Source organism: Anabrus simplex, chromosome 1, assembly GCF_040414725.1.
Source record: "Anabrus simplex isolate iqAnaSimp1 chromosome 1, ASM4041472v1, whole genome shotgun sequence".
Taxonomy (NCBI): domain Eukaryota; kingdom Metazoa; phylum Arthropoda; class Insecta; order Orthoptera; family Tettigoniidae; genus Anabrus; species Anabrus simplex.
Genome location: NC_090265.1, coordinates 155355951 through 155378066, shown reverse-complemented (window position 1 = coordinate 155378066; position 22116 = coordinate 155355951). Strand labels below are relative to the sequence as shown.

General features: G+C 37.9%; 1 protein-coding gene across 4 annotated transcripts in view; it reads right to left on the bottom strand.

The window, feature by feature from the left end:
• Positions 1-22116, bottom strand: part of LOC136885273 (putative histone-lysine N-methyltransferase 1) — an 80924-nt gene that overhangs the window by 35532 nt on the left and 23276 nt on the right. For all 4 annotated transcript variants that reach the window (XR_010861522.2, XM_067157773.2, XM_067157793.2 and 1 more), the window contains exon 4: positions 17724-17908. Coding sequence is in view for 3 of the 4 variants with exons in the window: in XM_067157773.2 (XP_067013874.2) it covers positions 17724-17908 (185 nt within the window). In the remaining variant the exon portion in view is untranslated. The remainder of the gene's footprint in view (positions 1-17723; positions 17909-22116) is intronic.

Genomic DNA, 22116 nt, shown 5'->3' with positions numbered 1-22116 from the left:
AGTGTCTTACCCATCATCATGGAATGTATAAGCAACACTGTTCACAAATCCACGAGGCAAATTCCAGGAGTCATTCATTTCAATCAGTACCCAGCGAGACCGTGGGAAAATGTAGTACCATGTTTACCAGACTCGAGACCGACTCCCGAAAGGTGTATCATTCAGACCGCCGAGCACCTATGTAAACAAGCACAACGGCGACTGAAGAGGGTAGCGAATAAGAGGTTCCGCCAACCACTACAAGAACAAGATTATGTGTTGATCCGCAAACCTACACTATCTGAGCCTAATGAACGCATATTTGGAAAATTTGCAGACTTGTACGTCGGTCCTTGCAAGATTATTAGCCTACAATAACAATGCCTATAAAGTGCAGAGCCTGGACGGTGGACATGAATTCATGTTTAACTCGGCTAATTTAAAACTGTACTATCCGTCTGAAGGCGAAATTCCAGCACATGTCAACGTTACTGAGCAAGCAACGGGAGAATAGAAGAAAGAAGAGCCGCATAAATACTGCACGCCTGGCAACCACAGTCATTGTGTAAACGAACACCTCCAACTCTCACAGTCATTGTAAAGACTCATTCAACAACCTTATCAATGAGCTACCTAATGGATCTAAGACCAAAATGCCACATAATAAGATGTTTCAGATCGTTAAGTAAAATTTTATTGGGAGTAAAATTTTAGACTAGTCAAGAGGTGGATGTGACATTTTAGGTCTACTGTAACTGACAGTGAATTTTATGTGACCGGACTGTACGCCATGTGTACCGCGCAGAGTGCTTGTGGCGGAACCCAAAGGGATGACTTTCTTCGTTTCTTTTTGTATAACCTGTTGAGGGGTGGAGGACAGTGTTATCACCACAAGATGGGAAAAATTTTAATACTGCTGAACTCTCTATCCACGAGAAATATTACATTCAAAATCTTTCGTATTATCACAACTTCAGATTCAGCGTCTTAATAAACATTCTCCAACAAGTGTGCATAAAAGCTTTGATATCACATTTCAGGAAGGCATAAATAATAATATTTGGAAATTAAATTAATTGTGGAATTAATTAATTAATTAACAAGAAATGAGGGGATATGATAATTAAAACGTCGAGGAATTCAGGATGTCAATCGAACGTTGTGCCATGTGGAGAAATGTTGCATGGATTATGGTGATTTTATGTGCTATTTGGGGGCGAATCTTCGTGTCTCTATGATCAGAAGCACATGTAATCTATTTTCTGCGATGTTGTGTGCAAAGATGAATGGATATTTAAGAATAATTTATCGTCATTTTTTATGTATTTGCGAGTAGTTGTTTTCGTGAGAGAACCATAAGCGATAGCGTTTTCATAAAATATTATTGAACCACGGGGTAAACCACGTCTTCCTACAAAATAAAATTGAGAGTATGAGATTGTTAGAACCTTTCTGTCATACTGGATGAGCGTCATCGCAATAATATCAAAATCGTATCTGTATAATATTACTCGATATTTGATTCATTTTTGGTAACGTCCTGAGTTCGATGTAGATATTGACGATATTATCAGTCACCATTACCCAGACTATTTGTACCGGATGGATTACTCCTGTGTGCAGACCATTATTTATGGGAGTCTTCCATTTGCATAAAATGGACGGATAACGTGTGGACGTGTGTGTATATTTGTAAAATAGTACCCTTAGTTGTAGTTGGTTCCAATTCTTTCCTTGGTGTATGATGGTAACAGGAGACTTATTATGTGCATTTTTATTTTGTTATTTCCACAGGTAGAGTGATTTTATTTTTATTGTAAATAATTGATGTGTGTGTTACCATCGTTGTTCTGAGTTTCGGCGTTGTGTTAAGGTCATGACACATGATTAAAGATTTAATTTAAATTTTTTTTTCTTTTTTGCTTTTATCACGTCAAGTCGCGTGTATTCTGAGGTTACGCTGAACAGATAATCACTGAAAGGTCGAGTTAAATTGGAGAAATAATTATTAAGTGTAATTAAGTTTTTTAAATAATTTTTTTGTTTTTTTGTATTTTCATCTTTTGACCAGTCATGTGACTTAAGCATTTAAAATCTTGTTCCAGATTTTCCGGCATGATTTGATATGCGTACGAGCATCATTCTCTAAGAAAAATCAAATTTTACATTCAAAATCATATTCAATAAAACATGACTTTATGAAAACAAATTTTGTCAGAATTAATAAGAATTCATTAACATGTACCATCCTATTTGCTTTAATTTTTGGATGTACAGCAAGAGTTAATGTAAAATTAAAAATTTTAGTGATCATCTCACACATACATAATTCTTACAAGGACGGAATTATTTTGTAATAAATCATTCACCATTAATATGCCCATTTCCTTGATCCACACCATCTTTTTTATGGAACATGTCAATCCCTTATTGATCACCCCTGACAGTGTCTTATGTCTCTAATGTGTTAGTCCTGGCTTAAACGGGCAGAGTATCCCACCTACACAGTATTCCACTGATAACAATCTTCACCCGTGCTGCATTTACTAGATCCCACACATCTCCAACTATGTTGGTACTCATATCAGCTTGCCTTACGTTGTTGGTACCAACGTGAAACACTATCACCTTATCCTTCCCCTCCTCCCTCTCTTCTACTTTCCTCAACATCTGCCTCAACCTAATTCCTGGATAGCACTCTACGCTTTCCTCCACACACTTTCCCTACGTGTCTAACGATGGAATCCCCCATGACCAGAGCCTCAACCCTACCCACCTCATTTGATCCCCTCCCCTCCTGGTCAGCCCTATCTTTCCTGATAGCTGCAGAAGCTACTTCCTCCTCTCTTTTCTCCTTCCCATGACCCTTCAACGAATGGAATACGAAGTTAAACAGCTGATTCATGCTATGACATAGTATGTTTACTGATACGTCATCACTTGTAAAACTTGTAACAATTCACTGGTAATATACAAGAGACTTTCAATCTTTTGTGGAACAGAAATGTACAACTCCATACATTACAAGAACCCACACTAGTAACTTGTAATGTACAAGACCATACTTTTGTGGAATAGGTCCCTGGAGAGGAAGGGATCCAATGATGGGTGGGGCTGAAGCTCTGGCCATGGGTGACTTAATTGTTAGACATATGAGGAAAGTGTGTAGAGGAACGGAACCAGGGTAGAGTGTTATCCAGTAATTAGGTTTACAGCAGATGTTGAAGAAAGTAGATGGGAAGGAGGAAGGTAAGGATGACTTACTTACTTTGACTTATTTCCTGTTGCTCCCTCTGGAGCATAGGGCCTTGGCGAAATTTCTCCATACAGTACGGTTCCTGGCCATTCTCTTCACCGCTCCAGGTCTTGTCGATCTCTGCAATTTTCTTTTCGATCGTCCTCTTCCAGGTCTTCTTTGGCTGACCTCACTATCTGGTGCCTTGAGGGTTCCAGTCCAGCACTGCCCTCTCAACAGCTCCATCCGGCTTCCTTAATGTGTGGCCGATCCAGCGCCATTTCCTCTCCTTGATCTGGATGTCAATTGACTGCTGATTAGTCATGGTCCAAAGATCTTCATTAGAGATTATGTCTGGCCACCTCACATTTGTTATGCGACGCAGACATCTATTTATGAACACCTGTAGCTGGTTATTGATCTGTTTTGTAACTTTCCATGTTTCACAGCCGTATGGAAGAATCGACTTTACATTGCTGTTGAAGAGGCGAAGCTTAGTCTTCCTGGAGATGTTTCTATTCTTCCACACGGGATAGAGCTGGACAAACACACCACTTGCCTTCCGGATACGGCTTCGAACATCTTCCTCTGCTCCCCCATCCGTTGTAACTATACTTCCAAGGTAGAGGAAGGATTCAACTTGCTCAATTTCCTTTCCATTTACTGTCAAGCTGGTCATGATATCCGAATTAATCCTCATCTCTTTGGTTTTATTTGTGTTGATCATCAGACCTGCACATTCTGCTTCCTTCTGCAACCTACTCAGTTTATCTTCTATGTCCCGGTACCACTGCGCCATAAGGCAAATGTCGTCTGCAAAGTCAAGATCTTCAAGCCTGTCTCTCATCCCCCATTGAACACCCCTCTTCTGTCCTCCTATTACCTTCTTCATCACACTGTCTAAGACCAGCAGGAACAGAGTGGGAGAAAGAACACACCCCTGTCTCACTCCAGACTTGACGTTTATCTTTTGTTAGTTTCCCTTCATGAAGAACCTGACACTCATACCCTTCGTACATCTCTTTCATGATGTTGATAATCTTTGATGGAATTCTGTATTCCTTGAGGGTCTTCCACATAATACTTTGATTTACAGAATCAAAGGCTTTCTGAAAGTCCACGAATGCGAGGCAGAGGATACTCCGCCACTCCACACTCTGTTCTATGATGATCCGAAGTGTATTGATGAGATCCACACAGCTGCGATGTTGTCGAAATCCCGCCTGTTCCTTTCGAAGTCTTCTTTCTATTGAATCCTTTATGCGATTCAGGATGACTCGCGACAGCACTTTGCTTGGAATGGAGAGCAAGGTGATACCCCTCCAGTCGTTGCAGTTTGTTGTATCCCTTTTTTTCGGTAACTGACTATCAACCCCTTCTTCCAGTCGGTCGGTATTTTTTCCTCTTTCCATATCTTCTCCAGCAGTGGGTGCAGCAATTTGATTGTAGTATCAAGGTCTGCTTTCAGTATTTCCACTGGAATGTTGTCCAGACCTGGTGCCTTCCCATTTTTCATTTGCTTCAATGCTGTCCGTATCTCCCCCTGGGTTGGAGAGTCAAGGCCGATGCCTGGATCACCTTCTGCTTCTTCCTCACCTTCTCCTTTCTGCTCATTTTCCAGTTCCACATCTCTATTAAAAACCTCCGCAAAGTGTTCCCCCCATCTACTCAGCTGCTGTTCACACGTAGTGAGGATCTCGCCTATCTTGCTCTTCACGGGCCTAGTTTTATTGAAACCTTTCTTCGAAAGCATCTTTGTGATACCATAAAGCTCCTTAATATCACCCCTTTTTGCCGCCTGTTTTGCTTTCTCTGCCTGCTCATCAATCCACTTCCTGTGATCCTTTCGCACACTCCTCTTTACTTCCTTATTTGCTACTGAATACTCAGCTTGTGTTTGAGCCTTCTGCTGTCTAGTTTTGCATATATTTAGTTTGGCCTTTATCTCCTTCCTATAATTTATCTTGTCCAGGTCTGATCAGATATCCATTCCTTCCGCAGGTAGTTTTTGTACCCGAGCTGCTTCTCACTTGTTTCCACAAAGATGTTCTTCACCTCGCTCCATACAGTCTCTACATACTTCTCTATCTCGGAATCCAACACCTGGAATCTGTTGTTAAGTTCCAGTTGAAATTGATCCAATGTCTGCTGATTCTTTAGCTTACCAACATCAAACTTCTTGTGCCGAGTGTTGAACTTCTGGTGGACTGCCACTATCTTTATACGGAAGTTGGCGACAACAAGATGATGGTCACTGCCGATGTCTGCCCCTCTCTTGTTCCTAACATCTTCCAAACTCCTTCTGAACCTCCTGCTCACCGCAATGTGATCAATTTGATTTTCCATGACTTGATCAGGAGACACCCACGTGACCTTATGAGACCGCCTATGCGGGAACACCGTGCCACCTATCACCAAGTCTTGGCTGGCGCAATATTCCGTAAACTTTTTCCCATTTTCATTCATCTCGCCAAAACCGTGTATTTTACAAAAAACAATATAAATATGAGTCTCCACCTTATCAATACAAAATTAATTTACATTAAGCTGGTAAATATAGTCAAGACTAGTTTCGACCCCTAGGGGGTCATCTTCAGTTGACATGCATTAAAAATGTATTTTTTACAAAAACATCACATGTGGTGGTAAAAGCTTAAATTAATTTGAACCGATCATAAATGTTGGTATGTCTGGTACATTTGGGCTATTGTATGTGTCAATTTTGAGTTTTTAGCACACAGTGTGAAGGTAGTTGATTAACTAGTGTGCATCATCCATGAAGTCACATGTTATTTTTTATGCTACTACCATCCAATTTTTTTGGGTTATACAATGTGGAATATACATACATTTGTGCAAATCAACAGTGGCAAGTTTAACAATATACATTTAAAGTTGGTTCATAAATTACACAAATTGGCTATTGATTAGTCATATGAAAATGTAGGACATTGGTTTGAACACTTTTGACTGAAATATCAATGTAACACCTTACTGGCATATATCTTAGATGCTAAAATCAGTTTATGAAGCCTGTTATTCTTGATTGAGTCTTGGAATAGGGTTAAAAAAATTTTAAATAAAAACTATTTGCTTAGTATAGGCATTAAATAATGCTGTTAAAATGGACATATAACTAAAACAGTGGTATATGTATGCCATATATGCCTGGTTAAAAACACATTACATTAATGTTATTGATATGTGGTGCTACATGTACATTGTTTTGGAATAAATGGGGTTGACGAATTTTTCACAACAGTCTTAGATATAGTGTTCCGATAAAATGGGTCCGTAAAAATATTTATATGTAAAAAACGGTTAAAATCAACGTGCATCAAGACGCATAATTTCAACACGTTCTGACAAATGTCACCAACTTAAAACATCACGACATACGGATGGAAAAACATGCTCCATTAATATATTCAAGATTTCTAATAACTCCAACATTAGTAGCTGCCTAAAATATCTCCAGATATATAACTAAGTATTACCTGATCTGCAAGTGGATTATTCAAATACTTACCTAACCGTTTTTTACATATAAATATTTTTACGGACCCATTTTATCGGAACACTATATCTAAGACTGTTGTGAAAAATTCGTCAACCCCATTTATTCCAAAACAATGTACATGTAGCACCACATATCAATAACATTAATGTAATGTGTTTTTAACCAGGCATATATGGCATACATATACCACTGTTTTAGTTATATGTCCATTTTAACAGCATTATTTAATGCCTATACTAAGCAAATAGTTTTTATTTAAAAATTTTTTAACCCTATTCCAAGACTCAATCAAGAATAACAGGCTTCATAAACTGATTTTAGCATCTAAGATATATGCCAGTAAGGTGTTACATTGATATTTCAGTCAAAAGTGTTCAAACCAATGTCCTACATTTTCATATGACTAATCAATAGCCAATTTGTGTAATTTATGAACCAACTTTAAATGTATATTGTTAAACTTGCCACTGTTGATTTGCACAAATGTATGTATATTCCATATTGTATAACCCAAAAAAATTGGATGGTAGTAGCATAAAAAATAACATGTGACTTCATGGATGATGCACACTAGTTAATCAACTACCTTCACACTGTGTGCTAAAAACTCAAAATTGACACATACAATAGCCCAAATGTACCAGACATACCAACATTTATGATCGGTTCAAATTAATTTAAGCTTTTACCACCACATGTGATGTTTTTGTAAAAAATACATTTTTAATGCATGTCAACTGAAGATGACCCCCTAGGGGTCGAAACTAGTCTTGACTATATTTACCAGCTTAATGTAAATTAATTTTGTATTGATAAGGTGGAGACTCATATTTATATTGTTTTTTGTAAAGTAATATCTATCAATACGGAAATGAAACTTATAAACAACAGAAGACCGTGTATACCCATGATATGTTCCAATCCTTCATTTTTTTTGAGCCAACCTTCGCATTGAAGTCTCCCATAACTATGAGAATATCCTTCTTACTTTTTTTCATTGCGGCATCTCGCAACATTTGGTAGAATTCTTCCTTTCTTTCCAACTCCGTTTGTTCTGTAGGTGCATAGCATTGGATAATGGTCACATTCCTGATCTTGGTCTTGAATCTAGCAGTCAATAGCCTACTGGAAATTGTCTTCCACTCCATAAGACTTCTCATTGCATTTCTACTGAGCAGCAACCCCACTCCATCCCTGTGCTCTTCGTCCTCACCACCAGAATATAGAAATGTAATTCCCTCTGTTGTCTGTATCTCGCCAAATCCTGGTCACCTCACCTCACTCAATCCCAGAATGTCCAGCCTGTAGTTCTTCATTTCCCGTGTCACTTGTTTTAGTCTGCTTTTCTCCCTCAAGGTCCTCACATTCCAGAAACCAATTTTCGTTATCCTCTTCATGCCAAAGGTCATCGTCAGATTATCCGTCCGGTTTTGTAATTTCGCTTCGGTTTCTATAATCAGATTATTTAAGAAGAGCGAGTGATTAACCCACTGCTTCCGAGTGCCTTGACAGGGCTGCCATCTTAAGCCTGAGGCACCAGGCTGATTTTCTATCGGAGTTTCTTCCCTTAGCCTTTGAAGTTCCCACTTCTACTGCAAGGCAGCAGTTCCTATTTTATTTACCCAGAATAGGAGAGTTGCCCCTTCCGCCAATTCCACCGTTCTGAAGTCCCTCTTCTCCGCTTTCACTGCCGTTGAGGTCTTCGCCGTAACCCTGGCAAGGGACCCTTACATGGGACTACCAGCCAAGTCAGCTGGACCAAGGTTTTTTAAAGAGGTGTTACTCCTCACTCCTCTATCACTCGCCCTTTGTCCTGACTTGTGACAGGCAGAGCCTGGCTTCCCAAACAATGGGTCCAGGTTGGTGGGGTTAAGGTAAGGATAAAGTGACAATATTCCACGTTGGTACCAAAAATGGAAGACAAGCAGGAATAGGTACTAACAAGTTGGGGGTGTATGGGATCCTGTATTGACAGCTTGGGAGGAGGTTAAAGGAGTAAAATTGTTATCAGTGGGATACTGTGAAGGAGGGATACTGACTGCAGGGTGATAGGGGATTTAAATGAGACTATGTATGGAAGTGAAACATGGACGATAACTAGCTCAGAAAGAAAGAGAATAGAAGCTTTTGAAATGTGGTGTTATAGAAGAATGCTGAAGGTGAGATGGATAGATCGAATCACGAATGAAGAGATACTGAATCGAATTGGTGAGAGGAGATCGATTTAGCTAAATTTGACGAGAAGAAGAGATAGAATGATAGGACACATCTTAAGACACCCAGGACTTGTTCAGTTGGTTTTTGAAGGAAGTGTAGGTGGCAAGAACGGTAGGGGTAGACCAAGGTATGAATATGACAAACAGATTAGAGCAGATGTAGGATGCAATAGTTACGTAGAAATGAAAAGGTTAGCACAGGATAGGGTGGCATGGAGAGCTGCATCAAACCAGTCTATGGACTGATGACTCAAACAACAACATGGAGTGGATATATGGAAAACTGGCAGTGAGATTTTTAGATCCTAATGGGTGGGTATGAGATAGAGATCTATGCTCTGATGGGCTTCACTTGAACCACAATGGTACACAGTAACGGCGTTTGGGAATTAGAAGGGGTGGGGGTACAAAAATTTATCGACAGCATATGTTCCCCAGGTTTTAGAGATATAGCGGGTGGGTAAGTTTTTAATGATCTCTGAGTGAATTTCCACTGAGAGGTAAAGGTTCGCAGTCTACCAACAAAAGTGCAGTAATAATAGTTTTCGATATTTTGATTCAGTACTACACAATTAAACTTTCACCAAAGGAACAATAATTATACATGTTACACAATTAGAAGTGATTATACAATTAAAAATCATTTAGTATTTGACTACACACTAACAAAGTAACAGACACTATACCTGTAATATTTAAAGAAGCATTCTGAGTGTTAGCTGGAGGGAGGAGCACTGCACGTGCCATTGCACGGTGTTGCCACAGTCATGCATTCCGTTCTCCTTCCCCTCGTTTCTGGTTCATTTGCTTGTTCATTTAGACCGTTCGGAAGTGAGAGGTTTACAACAAAATTAAATTCTTTTCAAGGTCCACCTATTCAATACAATGACGTTTTATTGTGATTCAATCACATGTCAAATAGTCAAATGGTACCAGTTTCGGCATCTATGTGCCATCATCAGCCTTGGGTACAAATTAAAACAAGATATACATTCCTAAAACATCTAAAACACATTTTAACACATTATAAAATAACATACAATTAATGTGGTGATACATGAAATACGATAAAATTATGATACAATTGGTATGATATAAAATTCTTAAAATTCCGGCTGTTCGTTACATAATTCAGTCTGTGTGCATCCGGGTGAATTTTTACAGTTGTATGCTGTCTATGTGAATGACATTTGTTCCTTTAGATATTAGGTGGTTCCAGGGAAGTTTACTTTGATCATATAAGATCGCGATGTATTTAGAGATGACTTCCCACTTCAATTTGAATCTTGAGCAGCATGTGAACGTGTTGTTACATAGACGGAGCCCAAGGCTGATGATGGCACATAGATGCCGAAACTGGTACCATTTGACTATTTGACATGTGATTGAATCACAATAAAACGTCATTGTATTGAATAGGTGGACCTTGAAAAGAATTTAATTTTGTTGTAATCCCACTTCAATACGGAACCAATGAAATTCATAACTATAAGTGAGAGGTTTGGCAAATCCAAGCAACTTGACCCGGCCAGCAGGCTTATCTCCATTGCAACTGCACTGGGCACACCCACGTTTCCATGGCAACCACACCCCCTACTCCTTTCTTTCCACCCAGGTAGGCAGTAAACGGACCTCTCTCTAAGAACTGTCAGAATGCATCTTTTACTATCATGTCCATAGATAGAACTACATAGACACATTGACTGAATGCACACGGCAAGCAGGTGAATCATATCTCAGTGTTCTAGACTTTGGCAAAAATATCCCCTCACTACCCTTCTTCATAGCAGATGGTAAATGCTGCTGCGCAAGTCTCCACTTCTTGCAGTGATGCTGTACGAATCGGTTAGTTGCGATGAACGATATTTTGCTTGTATTTCCACAAGTATTTTTCTTAATAATTAAAGAAATTGAAGGAAAGAATTAGCTGATAAAACAACAGGGTTTGTACAATTTTTTTTTTTTTAATAAATCCTAGTTTCAGGTGGCTAAAAGCACAGGGTGAATGGGGCTGCTCCCCCTTCCCCCAATCTCCCCAACTGATGGTACATATAAGTTAGGGGGTTTGTTTAGGAGAGTTATATGGAGGCATATTTCAGGGAAACAGTGGAATAGGGAGCCGTAATGAAATTATTGGCAGTGGAAGTCAAGTAAGGATGACATAAACTTGTTATTCTTACACTGTAGATGTACTATTAAAAAAGGAATAGAATTAAGTAATTTACAGGGGGTATATTTATCAGATATTGTAAAAGGAGTTGAATCGCGGCTGAGAAGTGATATTATGGATACAGAAATGTTCTCACAGAACTGGAGTGTTTATCACGGACATAATAGAAACAAATAGGAAGGTGTAATGCTCACCTCCAAAGATAACAAGCAACTTGATGTTATTGGGATGTACAGACTCTAGCTCTGACACCGATGTGGAATTATATGGTAAGATAATCCAGCTATATGGGCAACAATACACAAAGAAATATTACTGTAGCGGGTGACCTCAATTTACCAAAATGTTAACTGGGAAGGTAATGCATATGGCAGAGAGGATGACCAACAAATGCTAGAAAAGTTAATCTGGGAAGGACAGCTGAATCTCAAACTGATGGAACCAACTAGAGGGACAAATATTCCAAATGTGGTGATGAGAAAACCAGTTGAGCTCTACAGAGATACTGAAGTGATAGATTGTATAAGTGATCACAAAGTTCTTTTTTAACATAGTTACAAATTCATGCGATAGAAAGGAAGGTTGTTAAAGTAAGGGAGTTTAAAAAAGTAAATATGATCAGTGGAAAATGGTAAATAAAACTGTAAACAGCCTATGGGATGGTTTTAAAGCAACTATTGAGGAGTGTAAAAACAGGTGTATACGTTGACAGGTGGCATGAAATAAGAAAGACACAATATACAGTAATATATATTTAAAAAAAAAAAAAAAAGATTACAAAATAGGTGCAGGATAGAAAATAATTGAGTTAAGAATGGTTGTGGAAGTACGGAGAGATTGAAGAAAATTGAATTTAGCAAAAAGGATAACATCAGACATGCCAATTTTTGGAGTGGAGAATCAATAATCAGGGTAACCTCAAAATAAAGGGAAACATTGACAGGGGTGCCTCAAATTTTCACTTCTAAAATATACCAAACCTAAAAGAAATGTTCATGTTTAAATGCTTGTTTAGTTAGTCTAGTGTACATTTTGTGTTGTAGCGTGCTTCACCTCTTGTAACTGCTTCTCAATTAATCTTTCTTGAAACATACAACACAATCTGATGCCATCTTTAGTTTCTCAATGAGCAATGACAATGTATTTTTACTTAATGAGGTCATGAATTTTTCTTACAATGCTAAATATTCTTTCTATTTGTGTATTAGTGTGTGGTACTGATAAAACAACATTCATAACCTTACCACGAGTGGTATAGTTCACTTGACCACTTTCATTCTTTAAATTTGCAACTTTACTCCAAGCAACATCAATCTAAGTACAATTTAATATGCCATCATCTAAAATGTCACACTGGTAAGATGCAAATTACAATTAAAATTTATCATGTTCTGAATCTGCTATAATTTAGGGAAATCTATTGATCAAATATTCTATTGATGAAAATAAAACACCTTTTTCTCAGATTTAAATTAGCAACCTCTGCATGTTTCAAAAATTCATCACCATGAGGAAGTTTTGTCACAATGTAAACACAAGCTGCACGTAAAACTATCCAACAGAGGAATAAAACTCTTGCTTATTACTACTGCTTAATTCTTCTTCTTTCAAATAAGCCCTTCCCTTAGCACCAAACCACGTCTTCATTTTCTTTTTGGTGTTTTCTTTTTTTTAAATTCCACCTCAGTAATTGAAGCAACTCCTACTTGTACACAAGATGGTCTTACCAACAAGTCTGTTTAAAGACCATTAAGTTTACTTTTCAACACATGCACAATTGGAGCATCCTGACATAAAAACAAATTTACATTATTAAAAACTGGCAATACACTTTGAAGAATGTAACAATATAATTTATCCTGGGATAAAGAAAGATAACCCTAACTGTTTCAGATTGGTATGTGAACTTTTGTTTTAATCCCCTGTAAAACATTAGTGTTAGGGCCTTTCACTGGTCCCGAATCCAGGTGATATATTCAAGAAGAAAAAACCAACATATACTTACATATTTAATAATAATGTTATTGCTTTTATGTCCCACTAACTACATTTTAATGGTTTTCCAAGACGCCGAAATGTCAGAATTTTGTCCTGCAGGAGTTATTTTACGTGCTAGTAAATCTACTGACAAGAGGCTGGCATATTTGAGCACCTTCAAATACCACCCGAGTGAGCCAGGATTCAACCTGCCACGCTGGGTTCAGAAGGCCATAGCCTCAACTGTCTGAGCCACTCAGCCTGGCACTTAGGAACATATTTTAAAATCTTGTTGGGTTTAGCGTCACATATCTCTTGATATACTTTCCAAGATGTTCAAATGTTTACTTTTACCCCCAAAAAATATTGAAATACGGAGGCAATTTTAATGACAATGCCAACCTTTGTTTCGAGGTATTTGGAGGCTAAACGGTAAGTCATGTCACAAAAGAAATAGCACATTCACACCCAGTATGAACTACAACTTTGGTCCTATGACTTTTAGTCATATCTCAATCCCTTATACAGGGCCTTTACTTGTTGCTTGACAAGGACTTTCTCGCTCAACCTTGGCTGCCGATGACAGGCTGTTACCGGCCGCTGGCGCACGCGGTTTCCGGCACTTCCTGCAGTTACTGAGAGCTGAGCTCCGAGATAGTAGGGTGTTCAATGAAGCTACTGCGTACTGTATGTCGTATTGTGTAGTATGTGATTGTGTGTAGTGCTGTAGTGTATGTGCAATATTCGTTACTTGAATGTGTATATCTGTACAATACTTACATTAAGTGCAGAAAATCGTGCGCTAGGACAAGACGAAAGTTTCGAGCAAAATTTCCAGGGAGACCCATTCCTATCAATCGGACAATAAAACAACTGGCCAAGAGATTCAAACGTACAGGTTCAGTAAACAATAAAAATAAACGTAAAGGTCATTACCTCCTTACTGAAGCTAAATTAGATGACATTGGCGAATGACTGGAACACACATCACAAAAATCACTTAAGCGTTTGGCACAGGAAACTGGTGAGTAAAATTCGCGATAATGATTTTGAGCATAAACTGTAAAATGGTGAGTAAAATGCATGATAATGATTCTGAACACTGTATTCTGCCGTACATGTGCACGCGCGGTAGCCGGCAACTGAACCGTCACTGGCGGCCAAGGTCGAGCGAGAAAGTCCTTGCCAAGCATAAATAAAGACCCTGTACATAAGATATAGCTGCATTTCTTGGTTTTAGGTACTTTTTGTACTTCTTACACATATACTTTATAGTTTGACACACTTACAGGAAAGAGAGAATCATCAAATTCAGCACATACATTGGCACAACCAATGACCATATGCAAGATAAATTTTATGATTCTAGCTGTTACATAACTATCCAAAAAATAAAGCAATATGTAGAAACTGTACCCAAATTTCACCCTATTCTAAGTTTCTAACTCAATCTAACCCATAAATATAGGAGATGTCACAGAACCAACCATATAGATCATTAAAAGAGGCGTCTTACGGTGCAATCCATTTGTTGATATGATATACCGTTTAGCAGCAGTTAATCTCAAAATATAGGTCTGCAATTATAGATGTGCATTTACTTCCGTATATGTATGTTACATTGAAGTTGATTTGTAGTGATCTAGAAAGGGGGACCTGCCATTATGATTAAAACTCTACAAATCGATAGTGACTATCAGTAGGAGAGGCATCTACAATTGTAATCGCCTGGGAGCTGACTTCCTTTTTACAGAATACTGTTGATCGCAACTGCAAGCTCACTGCATTAGCTTTACTGCATCTTGATTCAATCTCACTTACTATACTAACATCCTGGGAGAATACACATCCTAAATACTTGAAATTATCTACCTGTTCCGGCTTTGTATCCCCAGTCTGACATTCAGTTCCCTTGGATTTCTTACCTACTGACATCAATTTAGTCTTGGAAAGGCTAATTTTCATACCATACTCACTGCACCTATTTTCAAGTTCCAAGATATCAAACTGCAGGCTTTTGGCACAATCTGCCTTTAAGACCAAGTCGTTAGCATAGCCCAGACTGCTTACTACATTTCCACCTAACTGAATCCCTCCCTGCCACTTTATACCCTTCAGCAGATGATCTATCTAAACTATGAACAACAAAGGTGAAAAATTACACCTTGTCTAACCCCTGTAAGTACCTTGAAGCAAGAATTTGCTCTACCATCAATTCACACTGGCAGCCCAATTATCAACATATATACTTTTGAGGGGCCGAGATGACCTAGATGTTAGGCCCTTCTAAACATCATTAAGCATCATTGTCATCAAATAACTTTGATTATTTTAATAATCTACCCTTAATTCCATAGCCCCCAGTACGGCTAACATTTTTTCCTCTGAGCTTGCATCCGGGAGATAGTGGGTTCGAGCCCCACTGTTGGCAGCCCTGAAAATGGTTTTCCATTGTTTCCCATTTTCACACAAGGAGAATGCTGGGGCTGTACCTTAATTAAAGCCATTGCCGCTTCCTCCCCACTCCTAGCCCTTTCCTAACCCATTGTCGCCATAAGGCCTATTGTGTCGGTGCGACGTAAAGCAGGCGGTTTTAAAAAAAGTTCCCCGCAATACTCTATCAGATGCCTTCTCAAGATCTATGAAACATAAACATAACCGCCTATTCCTCTCGTAGCATTTTTCTATGACCTGGTGAATACTGAAAATCTGATCATGACAGTCCCTCTTTGGTCTGAAACCACATTCATTATCATCCAACTTACTCCCCAGCACTGATTGTACATTACCTTCCAAAATGGCAGTGAACACCTTACCTGGTATACTGATCAATAAAACACCTCTATAGTTGTTGCAATCACTCCATATGAGCACTATGGAAAGGTTTGGAATTGAATCCAGGCTTTTGGCGCGCAATCTAGTGATTAGAAATTGTATACCACCCACCTCCCCTATCCTGCCAGCGAACATTCTGATGGTGAAAATTTTTTCGACCAACAGGACTCGAACCGGCTAACCGTGGTGTCAGATCATTTAGACTTCAAAGCCTTAATGAGAGTGGCCACCAGGTGGGCTAAGGTACCTTACTAATATTCCATGCTAATATTTTTACTCTATGAAGCTATCTTGTCCCTGCCTTCCCACTATATTTCACCATTTCAGGTCTTATTTAATCTATTCTTGGCTGCTTTGTGAAAATTGAGTTTATTTACTATCCTTTCCACTTCTCAAACATAATTTCACCTACATCTATGTCCTCCTCCCCATGAGCTCAGTTATCGTGACATCCCCAGAAAGATTTCCTTTTACATTGAGATTTTCAAACTATTCCTTCCCCCTGTCCAGTGATTCCCTGGGATCTATTATGTGTTCACTTGATTTACCCAAAACACTTTTTTTTTTTTTTTTCCTAGTCCGTTTTTAAGTTTCTTTATTACTGTCCACGAAGGTTTCCCTGCCGCTTGCAGGTTATTACCAAAATCTTCCCACAACTTCTTCTTGGATTCAACAAGTATTTGTTTTGCTCAGTTTCTTTCATCTATGTACAATTCCCTGCCTTCATCAGTCCTTGTTTTGATCCATTTCTGGTACACCTTCCTTTTCGTTTACAAACTGCCCTCGCTTATCATTCCACCAAAAAGTTTGTTTTTCCCATCTTTACACACAGTTCTTCCCAGGCATTCCCTTGTTGATTCTACTTCAGCATTCCTGTGTACCACTCATCTCTTTCCATATCCTGAACCTTCTCAATGTCTATTGTCTGGAACTTTTCACTAATCATATCCATACACTTCTGTCTAATTTCCTCATCCTGGAGATTTTCTACCCTTATTTGTCTGGAGATAGATTTTCTTTCTCTACCCTAGGCCTAGAGGTACTTAGTTCATTACTGATCAGATAGTGGTCTGTACCATCAAAAGGTCCCCAGAATACCCACACATTCCTAACAGATTTCCTGAATTTGAAGTCGGTTATGATATAGTCTATTATGGATCTGGTGCCCCTACCCTCCCATGTATAGCAGTGAATAGCCTTATGCTTGAAGAATGTATTCATGATTTTCATTCCTATTAGCTTCCATATCTTCCCCACATTTACCCATCACCTTTTCATATCATTCAGTTCTATTTCCAACTCTTGCAGTGAAATCACTCATTATCACTATCCTATCCTTGTTGTTAAGCCTCACTACGATATAACTCTGTGATTCATAAAACTTGTTAACTTATCCTCATCTGTACCCCCACATGGTGAGTACACAACAGAGAATTCTCGTCCTAATTCCTGCAACAGCCAAATCCGCCCACATCATTCGCTCACTTGCGTGCCCACAGAAACTACTGTATATAGCGTGCAATAGTATTTTAGAAGAACACTCTGCCCTTTCCATTTTTAAAGCTGTTAGGAATACTTTATAATGTTGTATCTCTTCCTCGTTATCTCTCCTTACAAGATATAATACGATTAATATGGTAACTTCTGGGGTACAGTATTTTCATATACAAACATTTTCATTTAAGCTGACAGTTCATTTAAAATAGAAATCTGAATACTACTAAAGATGTAATATAGAATGTGAAAGTAAATGGAAGACGATAGAATACAAAATGGAATCAAAGTACTAACCGTTTATTAACAATATTTCGTGGTGCAAATAAGATCTTGAATCTTCGGTAAATCCCATGTAGATATCTATTAGGTAGACCTCTGCCTAGATACTGGACAAAATGAATTCTTTCTTCATGTTTCATATATTTTTTCCAATTATAGGACATTAGTATAAATGGTCTTGGATCATCAAAGTGAAATTCCTAGAAATAAAACAGAAAGCCTTAAACTTTGAATTAATACAAGGTACAGCATATCTTCATATCACAGTAAAATAGGGGAGGAAATGTTAAAAACCCAAAATTGTTATGAATAATCACAGAACAACATTAGATGATCAACTATATTTACGTGTTGTGCTTGAGAAACAGTTGACTTTCAGGGTACATCTAAATAGATTAAAATTGAAATCAAGCAAACTTAAGGACTTGTGATTACTTGTAGACATTCTTAGGGACTTAACTCTGAGGTTCTACAAATAATATATCGTACAGCTTTTGTACCTTTAATATTGTACTGTGTGTCCACTTTCTGTACTACGCTGAAAAAGAAATAGGCTCAGGGTAAGCTGTTGCAAATCCAAAGAGGGTTTGCTCTAAGAATTTCTCGTGCATATCGCACTACATCTACTGATGCAGCACTTGTAATTGCTGGAATAGAACCACTGTTTTTAACAGGAATTGGCAAAGCTGAGCTGTCGTTACTGAAGAAAAAATAGTATCTCCTTTGCCAATTTTCAACATTATTATGGAGCATAAGTGTCTCTTTTTGGAATCTGTTCATCCAAGTCATTACAAGAAACTTATGTGTAAAAATTGCTTTAACACCCATGACTGTATCATATACACTGGATGGGTCCCACATACCAAGTTCTGATGGAAATGACAGTGTTAGCTGTGCATTTGTAGTCTATGAGAATGATGCTGAAATATTTGCAGCCTAGTATAAACTTTCTCCCAACTGCTCAGTTTTTCAGGCAGAACTTTGGGCATTAAAGTGTGCATTACAATGGTGCAAAACTAACAACAAAATAATACAAAACTTCAGTGATTCACAAGCTGCATTGAACTCAGTAAACGATAAATATGACTTACATCCAATAGCTGTCAAAATCGGCGCAATAGCTCAGGAGTGTTTTCACATCTGTACATCTTACATTAGAGGTCACACTGGGTTTACTGGTATTGAAAAAGCAGATTCATTACCTAACTCAGCTGCTACATCTCTTTTGAATACTGCATACCATAAATCTCCAATACGCTATGTTCAAAGACAAATCAGGCACTATATTTCACATCACTGGAATATTTTATGGACATGTAATTTGAAAAAAAATCTCTTATGCAAGAAATATTTTTTCCGAAAGTTCAAAAACGACTACTGTGTAAAGCATTAGTGCTGAACTTTGTTTTCACTCAATTTTTAACTGATCATGGAAAATTTAAATCTTATTTGGAACACTTTACACTTAATGTTACAGACGGCTACTTATGCTTTTGTGGATCACTTCAGACAGTGAATCGTTTGACATTTGAGTGTCCAGTGTTTAAAATGAGAAGATATTTTGTACAATGGCACCTGAATGTTTGTAACCTGGAACTTTCTAAACCACTGCATCATGCAGAGACAATAATGTTATGTGCAGTTTCTCACATTCATTAACAAAAATTTTTGTAAACTAAATTTATAAGAATTCTCTTTGTTATGATTTTAAACTATAACCCTAATATACCTTTGGTAAAATAGGGTTCCTGTATTGTTTTTGGATATTAAATAAATAAGTAATAATAAATAAATAGGATGAACACCACACAAAATAGAGATAACCACAATGTTTTGCTCCTTCATTTGTAACTGAGGAAATTAGAAATGAAATATTAAATCTTTAAAAGTGGGACTTACTACTGTTATAGAACTAGATTATAGAGCTAGATTATGAAAGCCATTTGTAAATCATATATGCTTTATTGTGTAAGTATCAGATGTACTGCATTGCATGAGCTGCCATCTTCACGATGGGTCAAATTATGACAGGTGCAAAGACATTAGAACCTTCTGAGCAACACCAGATCCTTTCAACCACCTGTCCAAATTATTTCTAGAAAGATCTCTTCTGATGACAAATGAAATCTGGTACCAGGCTACTGAATAATAATAATTAGGTAACAGGTAAGTATTCGCAATAGAAATAAGTTAGAACAACAGAGAAAAGCTAGAGGCATTGCCAGAAATGCTTGCAGTATTAATTCCACTTTAAATCCAACAATTGTCATGGCTCCATAATGTTTGTCATGAGGAAAAAGAAGACACTGCCATCATTGCTGGTTCAATCCAAGTCACCAGTAAAGATTAGATACAGATTAACATGCTCCAATATTTGAGATCCTATCTGAGTAACAGAGAAATCAATACCGATGAGCAAGAGTGAGTCAGTATGTCCAAGATGAGGTGGACAGAAGTTATAGGAACTTATTGCAACCAAAAGATGCTTATATATTTGAAGTCAAAGAACTACTGAACTGCCATGGCACTGTACAAAAAAGCATGCTTTGCCTATAACTAAAACCAATGAGTTTAGATCTCCCTTCTAGACCATAGCTGTAACATCAATCTCAGATAGCAGTTTGGTATTGCTCCTATTTATGAGAAATGCTAGAAAGCATGGTCATAATGATACAATGACATCTTACAAGACAATTAACATATCCTACCACCTTACTTTTGGCAGCAATAGGCCAAGTGATAAATTAGAACTTTCTTATTTTTTATCTATTTGTTTTACTTCCCACAAATACAGACAGGTCTTATGGCAACAATAAGATAGTACAAGACTAGGACTGCAAAGGAAGCAAATAATAATAATAATAATAATAATAATAATAATAATAATAATAATAATAATAATAATAATAATAATAATAATAATGATGATGATGATGATGCAGAAGATCAGAGTGACTAAGGCAAATAACCTCTGTTTAGAAATGAAAGGTAATGTGTTCATATTTTGTTTTCTTAATACATTTTATCTTTGGGCTATTCTCATACAGTTATGGAAAACTGCTACAAGAGATATTTGGTACATCTACAGTACGCGCAACTTTTAGTGATACCTGGTTTTACGGGGGGTGAGAAGTACGGAGAGAGGAGCTCTCCTGGTTCCGGTAATTCTGCCAACTGAATGGAAAGTAAATCTGAATTGAATCGATAGTATGATCGATCAATATGAGTTTTCTAAACCTTTATTATCATATGCCAACAACTGTGTCACACATATAACATTATAAATAACATTTCTCAATGTAAATCTTGTTCCTAGCATGAATTCTGTATTTTAGCTTTGCTGTGTAAACAATAACAGTAGTAGTACGTAAACTGTACGCCAGATGTCTCATGGCGAAGCATACTCTATTCATAGTTTGTGTTTCAAACGTTGCCAATACGAATCTCGAATATAACCGAGGTCTACTGATTCAGCACTAGGGAGCCCAGGTATCACTAAAAGTTGCACCGACTGTACAATGATGTTAATTCTTCAAACTGGTTCATACTTCAATATCAACTTAACATGTCTGAGTGTTCAGCATCTTGTCCTTTGGTTATCGGGTTTGATTCCCAGCCAGGGTAGAGGGATTTTAATTTTAAATAGTTAATTCCTTTGGCTCAGGGACCAGAAGTTCGTGCTGTCTCCCACATTGCTGCGACTCATATACCACACACAACACTATACTCCACCACACAAACATGCAGTTGCCTGTACATGGTAGATGCCACCCACCATCATCAAAGGGTCTGCATTATGAGGGTTACACCTTGTTAGCAACAGTCACATGAAATTATTTATTAACAACTTAACATATGACACCTGTATATATGTATAGGAAACCAATAGAGAGCAGCGACTTACCATATATCGTATTTGCTTGCAAATAACTCACACTTTTTTGACAAAATAAGTGTGAACATTTTCCGTGTGATACAGTATATGTGGAGATTTGTGTGTAAAAGATCGTATTCCCGAAGAAAAAAAAGCGTAAAATTTTCATTAGGCTATTGAAACAAGACAACTGGCATACTTACCCTATTCAATGTCACTGCCTTCAGTCTCCGAGCTATTCTCGCATGCATCATTCTGCTCATCATCGCATACTGCATCATCCTGACTCCTTTCCAATGCATTTGGGATGCCCGTCTTCAAAAAACTCATTACAATAAAGTCTGTCAACACCATAACCCATGCCCGTATAGCCCGATCTCACATGAGTTCAACTGACGGCCTCTTTATTTTGCCTGCTGGTGTCAGCTCATGCTCCCCTCCTGCCATCCATTTGGCGTACAATTTATGTATGTTGTCCTTAAAGGGCTTGTTGACGGAAACATCTAAGGGCTGTACACAATGTGAGAGTCCACC